At 28.9% G+C, this 11548-nt stretch overlaps 1 protein-coding gene across 1 annotated transcript; it reads left to right on the forward strand.

The window, feature by feature from the left end:
- The first annotated feature begins 9080 nt into the window (after positions 1-9080).
- Positions 9081-10284, forward strand: LOC135958537 (putative nuclease HARBI1). Its single transcript, XM_065509439.1, has 2 exons — positions 9081-9156; positions 9209-10284. Exons 1-2 carry the CDS (start codon positions 9081-9083, stop codon positions 10282-10284), a joined length of 1152 nt encoding a protein of 383 aa, XP_065365511.1.
- The last annotated feature ends 1264 nt before the right edge of the window (positions 10285-11548 follow it).

The raw sequence follows: 11548 nt of genomic DNA on the forward strand, positions 1-11548 counted from the left end.
CGTTGGAACAAACGATGGTAAACATAGTTTGAACGATTTTTCTTATATTTCCATATACAATGCCATTCAATCCAATCATTCTGTTCCAAAGTTACACAATTTTCACATATGGACAATTCCACGAGAATGCCAACGACGAGTGAAAAAACAAAAACTCTTGAAACTTTTTTTCAAGATGATTTGAACAGAAAAAACACTAAAATGTTACTATGTCAAAGTATTTAGAGCTTATTACACATTTTAAGGGCAAAAATAATAGTTTAAACTGACTATATTTAATTTTTTAATTTAATTGGTATTACATATTTAGGGTAAAATTGCGGCGAATACTAAGCTCCCAATTAGCATGTAGTATGAAATGAATTTGACTCTGATTGTTTTTTTTTCTATTATCAAATTGTTTATTGAAACCGAATATATATTTTAAATTTAATTTTTTAGTTTTTGTATACATAAATACATTTTTAAAAATAAAATCATCCAAATATTGTTTTTATTTAAATATTACGGATTGTAAAGGAAAAATATTTAGTTTAGTGTAAGAAATTAAAAGAAAACATAACGCGTCTCATGATTCGCAAATTTAGCATATTTCTACATGTACCTCACTTCCGTTTTATCTCAAGTACGATATTATATTTATAAAATACAGTACCCTCTGAATGGAACATATGCGTACAATTGTCACAAAATATTTATACTTTATTTTTTATAAGTGAATGTAAACAAAATCAGCTGATTCATCAAATGCACAATAAATTTGGTATAGTAGAGTAAATAAAGTTTGGTATAGTAGAGAAGAAGTTCAGAAAGCGCAGACCATCATGCGACAAATTCACAATGCGGTGCCATTTGCATGTCCGGTCTAATTATTCATCTGCTTTTCCTAATAAAGGTGGAGGGCCGACCCACCCATGCTAGTGGCATATCCCCTGGAACCGCCCTGGGGTCCCTCGATTAGGGCACTTTAAATGGGTCAAAGTGAGATTTTTCAAAATTTGACCTTTGGGCCAAAATAAGGTACATCAGAATTCATTTTAGAGGTATGGTTCCATGGACAAAGTTTCTTACTTTGATCCCTAGAGTACGATTTTTCTAGGGATCAATTACACCATTTAATTTGCATGCTTAGTTCTTTAAAAGAGTAACGGGAAAATAGGCACACAAATATGAAGAATTTGCATAGGAAAAATCAAAAATAAAAGTTTAAATTAATTTTATGTAATAAACATTTTTTTACAAAGAACAATAAATTGTTTTTTTCATTTTCGATGATGAAATTACGAATATCTTTATTTATTACATAAATTTCCAAAAATAAAATTTTGAAACAAAGTTTTTATAAAAAAATTTCATGGCAAAAATAATTTATTCTTTTCAAGACGGATAAACCGATGAACATAGCTATAGATATTGTGGATAATAATACTGTCCAACAAATTGAGACTTTTTGATTGGAACAGAATAGTGACCCTATAATTCTGAAAGAGCATGTTGAGTAGATAATTTTTGTAGAATAAACTTATAGTCTGAATTTTTTTTACAGTGGGTCAGTTTTAATTTATTGATCGAAGGGAGCATTATACTAACTGAAAAAAATGTTGTAAGTTATTATCTGAGAGAATTCTTTTTTATTTTCTCAAAAACAAGGTCAAATTGACCCCTAAAGAGAGGAGTTAGATGGTTAAGATCTTCCACAAAAATGATCCCCATAAAATTCCATAATATAACTCGGATCATAAAAATTCTCACAGATAATAACTTACAACATTTTTTCAGTTAGTATAATACTCCCTTCGATCAAAAAATTAAAACTTTGACCCACTGTAAAAAAAATTCAGACCAGCTGGACTATAAATTTGTTCTACAAAAATGGTCTACTCAACATTCCCTTTCAGAATTATAGGGTCGCTATTCTGTTCTAAAAATGCTGTTGGACAGTGTAATTATAAAATATTGAAATCGTTCATACAAACAATTACTTAAAGGATTTCTACATATATACCATTACTAAAGACTTTTTATATACTTTATTATACATACATACTTATATAACTTTACCACTCATGGTGAAGGTCATACAAATTTTTAATTTTTTTGTTAATCAAAAAAATAAAATATCATATACATACAGATTTTAACAAAGGATTTCATCATAAGTTCACAGATGTTAAATTGTTTTAAATTCTTGCTAAAAACAAACAACTGAATCATTCTCTAAATAAACCAAATCAGGAATCAAAATTAATTATAATTACTAATCTAGTATCCATTTTATTAAGCAATTTCATTGAAAATTAAGTTAGGGTTCTAAATTCGAATCTTAATTATATACTAAAAGCTGAACTGAAATTTCCCTTTTTTATAAAAACATAATTTTTCTGGTCTTGATGAAATACATATCCATTACTGCAAAATAGGTTTATCCAATATTTTTAAGCAGCACATGAAATTTTTGATTTTTGCCACTTCACGTTTTCTATGGGCGCCACTGTGCGACGGTCAATTTATTTATTTATTCCAAGTAATATAAAGCCAATAAATATATATTACAAAAGTGAATCGCTGAATACAATTTAATTTAACATTTACATTTACATAACATCGTTCGTATTCCGCCTATTTCTGTTCTAAATAGTCATATTGATAGCTGCTACAGCATCCCCTATATACAATCAGTCATATATTCCGACCATTTTCAACCAAACTATGTAGAATGCTAAGAGCATTCTATAATAATAGTTTTCAAGATATTTAGAAATAACTGTATTATTTATATGATGGCGGTAACCATAATATGTTACCATTCACATGATTGTAGAAATCATATATATGATTTTAGTAAATAAATATATGTTTATAGCAATCATGTTCATGATGATTCATTATATAATAAGATGTTGTTCTCAGAGTATGATAATCTTAATCCGAAAACAATACATCATCAAAATGGTTGCCACAAACTTAATACTTAACTGCTACAATCATGTGTATGAAAACTTAAACATATTACGCTTAATGCAATCATATACATAATTACAGTAACCATAATATTGTTAAAACTTTGTAAAAATGTTGAAATGGTTATGGTAAATATGTACAACTATATTTTAAGGGCATGTCTAATATACATACTGGCTGGTATTTGTTTAACTTAATGTTAGTGTGTGACAGTTGAATATGTGAATGTTTGAGAATGTTATATCGGGTTTATGTTGCACATTTTTGTCAGTCTGTTTGTTAAAAGTTTCCTTAAAGTAAATTTATTGCCATGTTCACACACACTTCAATGGAATTGTGTGGCAAAAATGAAGTCATTGTGGAGCGAGAATAAAAACAACAGTGGGAAAGTGTTTAAATAAATAATATGTTTACATGGTCTCCTGAGAATATAATCAATGTCGAATTGATTATTTATACTCGTATATTGTAATTGTAACTGCTCTGTCGTATATAGCACTTAAATTATGTAGGTGGTGTAGATATTTATAATGATACACCCACATGGATCAAGTGTGAATACTTTCCCCGAAATCAGCTTTTATATAAATGTGGTCAAGTAATTATTTATATAGAGCGAATGGTCATTGTGAAATGAAAATTGTATTATACAAATACAAATAAGGAATCAAGCACCCCAGCAGTAAAGAAGTAGTCAACATATCCTATATCCTGACTCCAATTTATATATTTTGGTTATTTGACACGTATGTTGTCTTTGTAGTGCAAAGAGAAGTCAAATGGTTACTTTATACATCCCATGTAACCTAGCGTTAAGTCAATTGTCACTTTAGTGTCTCAAAGTAACTTAGAGTGTAGTCACTTTAAACGTTTATTTTGTACTGGACTTTAGAAAATAGTTATTTCACACACCATTAGTAATCTATTGGAGAGTTGTCGGAGGAAAGTTTGTTTACAAACAATTGGTTATTGGACTGTCTATTTTAACGATTATTTTAGTAAATTGGCACCCGTACATGTTATGAGATGATCAAGTAACCATTTAGGTAGCTAGTAAGATAACTGACTCTATGTAACCAGTATGTGAATCTAATGCGCTGAATACTTTTGATCAGCTATCAGACAGTCTCATTGTAATCAAAAAGGGCCAATTGACCCCCAGCTTAGGAAACGCAAAATAACTAGTCACGTTGCTAGTTATGTAACTAGTTGTCACCCTAAATTATAATTCAAATCACTAGTTTGGGACAGTCTCATAGAATTGCTGGGACAATTCAACTCATATTATGCTTCAATGTATATGGTTAAAGAACTTCTTTAAGTTTTAAGTGTAAAAAGGTGTAAATATGGGTAATTGTTTCTTTATAAGTTCATTCTATATTAAATTGGTATTAAAAACACAAGTTTGATGTTATAATTAGGGATGACTTGCGATTAATCGAATAATCAAACATTCTGTTGAATCAATATACTTTGGTTACATCTTGGTTATTTTTGATAGTAGAAGTTTAAAATTTTGTACACATACATATGTGTGTAATATGATATAGTGAATTTTAATCAATAAAAAAAACAATTTTGTATATTTTGATTACATATCATTTTGCATATTAGGTGGCGATATGTATTTATTATATTGTTAATAAGTAAAAACGTGTCGAAATTTATGTTAACATCATTATATATGAATTATTCATTGACAATAATTTATTTGTCTGATAAAGGGGTTATATGGGGGTCAATTATGGACCGATCCTCACAAAAATTGGTAGAAAGATTTAGGTTCATATAAAACAATTTTGTGTCCAATTTCATCACGATATTAATTAAATTATAATAATTACACTGTACAACACAAAAATTATAAGGTCCGACCAATAAATTTTGATAGAGGAGACAAAAAAAGACACGTGTATCGGCGTTTTGAAAGTTTACATCTGAATTTCATTTGGGGTTAATTTTCCCAACTCTGGCACATTCTTATTGTTAATCGGCATAAGAAACCACGTGACCATAGCTGCCAGATTTGACGATTTATTTTTGGTTTCAAAAATAGCAATTTGACGATTTGACGATTTCTTTCTCGAAAATTACGATTTTCTGCATTATGAAAATATGGTACTATTTTATGAAATAGGTAAAGAATTTTCTCATTTTGTTGGTGAATATTTAGATTTTGAATTTTGTCAATTAAATTTTTAGATTTTAAACCAATAAAATAAATTAAATTAATTACTGAAATAAAACGGAAAAATTCTAATGCAACTTTTTCTATTTTGACAAAATTTATTCAGAATATAATGACATTACCCAATTGACAATTGAAGCCGCCAAGCTCGAATTTATGCTTTAATCTCAGGCATTATTACCTTCCGAATTGACCACCTACAGCGTGGTGCTATATTTTAATGAAATTATCTTTAAAAAGTAATGTCAGAGATTGTTCTTTCGGGTTATAATAAAGATTTAGACATTAAATTCTATTTTATGTGTTTTATTTAAAAAACTTCTGAATGAAATCTTATATTATTAAATTAAATTGAGCTTTACTTTTTTATTTTAGTGATCCCTTATTTATGAACTTCAATTTTAAGAAATTTTTTTGATAAATGTGATGTTTTTGTTCACTTTTTAAGTAGAAATTTAAAATTCCTGTTAGAAATCTTGACCTTTTTAATTTTCCGATTTTTTTGACGATTTTTAAAATTCAAAATGACGATTTTTTTCTTTTTTATCGGGATATTGACGATTTTTTCCCAAATTCATCTGGCAGCCCTGCACGTGACCCTTACATTTTAGGTATAAAATGTGTTGAGCAACTTAATGTAAAATGTTACGGAGAACATTTTTGTAAAATATTTTTTGTCCTTTTTTTTAAAAAAAAGTGCAAAAAACACCATTAAAACAGGGATTTAAGGGGTTAAAATGTTCCGCAAAACATTATCCGTGAAATTTTACTATAAGTCCCTGAATACAACAAAACGGAAAATTCAACCAGAAAGTCAGAAATAGGACATAACAAAAGAATTTTATTTTAAAGTACCCTAAAAATTTATCATGAAAAAAAAAATAGTTCAAATTTATCAAAAAATCACTAATATCTCTATTATTTTACCTTCGATTGCAAATTTGAAAATGAAGTATTCATTAGTTACATTTGTTTAGCTCTAGGCAATTGCACTTCATTACCATACAATGTCCAGCATATTTCAGCGATAAGTGAATAAATGCTTTTGAATTTATAGCGTTCTTCAATGGGTGCGCATGTCTGATGAAATTTTTCTATTGTGCAAAATTTCATCAGGAATGCCGCACAATCAACATATTTATGATATTGAATCAATATCCTATATTGATTAGTAGTTGAACAGAAGTAAATTTGAAGTAAAAAACAGTTTTGTTTAAACCTATGAGTACGAGTATTTACTGGCATTTGACTCCAGCTAAAGATCATTGTATTATTAAATTCTTTATATTGTATAATTTTCAAACAGAAATTAATTCAATTAAAACTTCATAAATATATTTCCAAGTACATATTCGCTTTCTGTTAATTTATGCGAAAAATTCATTTTATTAATCCATAACTCGTATTGTTATTAAGTTCAGTTATTCTATTGACTTGTTTTGTGTTTTCGCATTCAACTTTTCCGTATTTACCAAATAATTCTTTCATTAAAAATCAGAAAAACAGCAGTTTGGTGGGGCTCCACTTTTCACACACAAACAATGAAATTAAAATTAATGGCATCGTAAATCTATTGTTTTCATTAAATATTTGTTTTAGTCACATGCAAAAAAAAACGCACACACACACACACAAGAAAAGAAAAAATATAAACAAATAAAACTTGGGAAAATTGGCGTTGAAAATGAACTGACAATGAAAACATTCACTTACAGACGCATTTGCAATTACGCACACTCACACAGAAACAATATACAACTGTAACCAGCGGGAAACAATTCTAGGTATTCACTTTATAGGCCCTCTAAAAGACCTGTTTACACATTATAAAATATGAGATACTCATTCTACTCTGCTTCTATTATTAAAAATGTCATACACAAAATTGCATTACAAAATAAGGTCTATCAAACCTTTATTTAATATTCAAACATGATTGGTTTTGCAATTATTCCTACATATATGTTGTCTCTCTATAAAACTATTAATTTTGCTCTCTTTATTATAAACTGTTACTTGAAACAAGAAGAATGTGCAAAATCTTCCAAATAATTTAGTCTTTAATAACATTTGATGTTGTGAAGTTCGCGTGAAAGAGTTTTTTATTCATATATAAAACTACACGCAGAAAAAAATATAGTTGTGAACGTTTACAGTAACCATTTCAATATTGTTACAAGTTTTTTAACAATATTATAGTCACAGTAACTATTTACATGATTGTGGTAACGATAATATTGTATCAATCATATATATGGTTACAGTAAGCAAGTACATGTATGTTTGTGACAACCATTTATATGATGAAGGCAGTGTTGCCAATAATGTTTTATTGGGAAAAAATGCTAGATTTTGAAAAAATGCTAAAAAGTGCTAAAAAATTTAAAAAAAGTGCTAACAAAAATAAATAAAAAAAAATTGGCTTTATAGTAAACTATGAGATCTTTATTTCATTAAAATTGATTTTCATAATTAAATATGAATTTAGAAATTGAAAATACAACTTTTCTCAAAAAAAGTCGAAAATAAAATGTTCAATTCATTTTTAAAAACAAAAATCGGAAGTAAATTCTTAAAAAACAAAAAGTCTTTAAATTACAATTTAAAAATGAAAAATTCATATTTTATCACGAAAATAATTTGATGAATTTAAAAATTCCAGTCTTTATCATCATTATTATTATTATCATAACTTTCACTAGATCCAATTAATTTAAGATAATTCGTTGGGACATCATATTGGTTACTTCCGCATCCTTTTAATCCGTATCTAAAATGTTATTAAATTATATCATAAAATTAAGAAACCAAATTTAACAATAAAGCCTTACCTAATTGCTAAAACAGAATTTACTGTCTGTAGATGTCATCGGTTTCTTATATTTGTCTTTACGATGTTTATTTGGCTGAACACACGTTCAACGTCTGCATTAGACCACGGAAGACTGAGAAGTTTCAAAACAAAATTGGCAATTTCCTCGAATATCTTGTTCCCTCCGGCATCTCTATATGCTTTTACCTCTTGCCAGAAATATACTTGGTCAATTCACAAGGTCTCTTATCATGTCATATTGTGTTAATGTTCTAATATTTCACAATGGTTTAAAAATGTTATTGTTGCCATTCAAGCAAAAAATGTCCTAAACTATTACTACTCTGTTAGCTATGTTTATTGTGCTGTCGTAACCAACCAGCAGAGACCTGCGCCGAACCCTAATAGCCGCATACGCCGAGCCGCCGAGTCGCTGATAATATTCGGGAGCCGACACTGAGAATCGCAGTCAAAAAGTTATAGTCTGGAAAAATTATGCAAAGCCGCCATACCATTTTTCACAAGCCGCCGCCACCGATAAAAGTGTTCGACACAGGTCTCTGATAATCAGCTGTTTTTGTTTACAATTATTTTTTGAACAAAATTTGTTTTCGTAAAAGTGTAAAAGTGGTTGCAGAATAATATGCAAACAAATTTAAGATAATCTTTATTTACTTGAGTCAGCCATTACCACCTCGAAAATGTATTTTTCGCACAAACCGGATATTATTTTAGATTTCTCACTTGGCATTGTTAAAGAAAATTTTTGTTATTGTTTTATTTTGTATCTGTCTTTTATATCAGCTGATTTAGATTTGAAATAGCACACTTAGTTATGAGGGGTTGTTCACAACAGTCGTATTTTTTCTTGTTATTATTTTAGTACTTCTGAAATTAGGACACCTTGTGAATTAGCTTACTGTGTTGTTTTTATTAATCCATTTTATATATTAAGCTAATTCACAAGGTGTCCTAATTTCAGAAGTACTAAAATAATAACAAGAAAAAATACGACTGTTGTGAACAACCCCTCATAACTAAGTGTGCTATTTCAAATCTAAATCAGCTGATATAAAAGACAGATACAAAATAAAACAATAACAAAAATTTTCTTTAACAATGCCAAGTGAGAAATCTAAAATAATATCCGGTTTGTGCGAAAAATACATTTTCGAGGTGGTAATGGCTGACTCAAGTAAATAAAGATTATCTTAAATTTGTTTCGATTTAAATGACCCTTTTTCTAGGTGACGAGGACAATGAAGAAGAAACTACTGAAATGTTTCTAATGCACATGGCTAATTTGCTAGGCAACCGCAGAAGTGTTCATTTTGGAGTGCCAAAGTCAGAAAAGTGGCAACAAAACGTGCTAAAGGAATTTGACCAAATGGTTCGCGTTCGTCCAGAAGAGTTTTTTTATATATTGGACCTTATAAAAGACGATGAGGTCTTTAAGACAAGTTCAAGTACAGCACAACTTCCAGTCGAAATGCAATTGAAAATTGTACTTTATCGATTAGGCTCCTATGGTGATGGGCTATCAATTCGAAAAGTAGCCACTCTCTTTGGTGTGGGTGATGGAGGCACCATTCAAATTGTGACCGATCGCGTTTTCAAAGCCATATTAAACTTAAAAAAACGATTTTTATTTTGGCCCAATTCAAGAGAACGATCTGAAATTTTGTACGCAACAAAAGACGAAATGCCTGGATGTATAGGGTATATAGAAGGCTCGGAAATAAAATTAGCGGAAGCACCTGTGAAAAATCATGAGCTATTCTTTTCGCGGAAACGCCAATATGCGATTAAGGTGCAAGCGGTGTGTGACTACAAATTGCGAATAAGGCAATTAACAGTAGGTTATCCAGGCAGCGTGCATGACGCAAAAATATTTTTAAATTGTCCAATAGCAAAGCATCATGAACGTTTCGTATCACCACCTCAATGGATCGCTGGAGATAGCGCTTATCCACTAAAATCCTTCCTGTTAACGCCATTTAGGACTAATAGCATCGAGCACACTAAAGAGGAAAGAGTGTTATACAACAAACACTTTTCGAAATATCGAGTACGTATTGAGAACTGTTTCGGTATTTTAAAAGAGAAATTCAGCAGCTTAAAAGAACTTAAATTAAGAATGATGTCTGATAAAAATAAGATGCTATGCAACGACTGGATTATAGTTTGTGGCATTTTACATAACATTTTAATAGATTTCAACGCCGAAAATAAAAGTGAAATATTAATACCAGAAATTAACTTACCTCCAGAAAGCAATACTAGATCTGGTTTACTTCAATTCATTCAAATCCAAAATGTTTAATTCTTTTACGAATGTATTAAATTAAAATGTATACTTTCTTTATTAAAATTCATAAAAACAAAATAAAAACAAGAAAACAAAGAATCGGTTAATTATTTATAATATTGCCCTATCTGAAAATAATTAAGCTCTCATAAATATCTTAGTTATATAGATAACCAACCAAATTCAGCACAATTAAGTTTTATATAAATTAATTTCAAATCGGACTAACCGTTTAGAAGTTACAGATTTATTTTCCTTTTTTGATTTTCTATACCACTGTGCGATTATTTTTTTTAGCTCGCAACTGTATGTCAGTATTCAAATAAAATTCAACACAAATATGTTTCAAATCATCCAACCTAGCTCCCATATAAGGCCCACTACCGAAAATCACTTCATAAATATTTAAAAAAATTTGGTATTCAAATTATATTCAACACAAAAAGTTTCATACCAAAAGAAAACTGTTTATAATCATATACTCGGTGTAGGGTATCATAACTTTTTACTTAATTATCAAAAAGTAGTATAATATTGGTGTATTAATTAAATTAAAATGTATTTTATTAAAATTCATAAAAACTAAATAAAAAACAAAAAAAAAAAACATAAGTATTCACAGCATATCTTAAATATTATTTGTACTTTAGGTAAAAGGAATTATAATATACATATATATATATATATATATATATATATATATGGGGGATTTCATGTCAAGTGAACCAACTTTTGAAATCGATGTCTTCCGATCGGGATGAAATTTGCACCAAGGTTAGCTCTATTGGATAGTAACTCAGACACAATTTTTCAACAACATCGGTCGAGAACTCTCTGAGTTATAGGGGGTAAAATTTTGACAATTTGGTCAAACAGGGGTTTTTTCTTATCCATGTAACTTATTACCTATTGTTCTTAGCAAAATGTGTTCCAAATAGTATAGATAGCTATTTCTTCGATCTTTCGAAAAAAAATATTTAAAAAAAAAAATAAAAAATTTTTAATATTTTTTTTCCGAAATCAAAAACTTTTTTGACTTTTTTTTAAAATACGCTATTTTTTTTTATTTTTTTTTTTTCTTAAAATAAAGTTTAGATATTTTCCTTGAACACCTACTTGGTCGCTTAGTGGGATGCGAGTGGGATATCTATCAAAATAAATATTTTGTAACTCAAAACATAAAATTTTTGACTTTTTTTGCAAAATCAAAAACTTTGTTGACTTTTTTTTTTCAAAATGGACCCTTTTTTAATCTTTTTTTTTAGGTCAAACAAAAGCT

This window comes from Calliphora vicina, chromosome 4 (genome assembly GCF_958450345.1).
Source record: "Calliphora vicina chromosome 4, idCalVici1.1, whole genome shotgun sequence".
NCBI classification, from domain to species: domain Eukaryota; kingdom Metazoa; phylum Arthropoda; class Insecta; order Diptera; family Calliphoridae; genus Calliphora; species Calliphora vicina.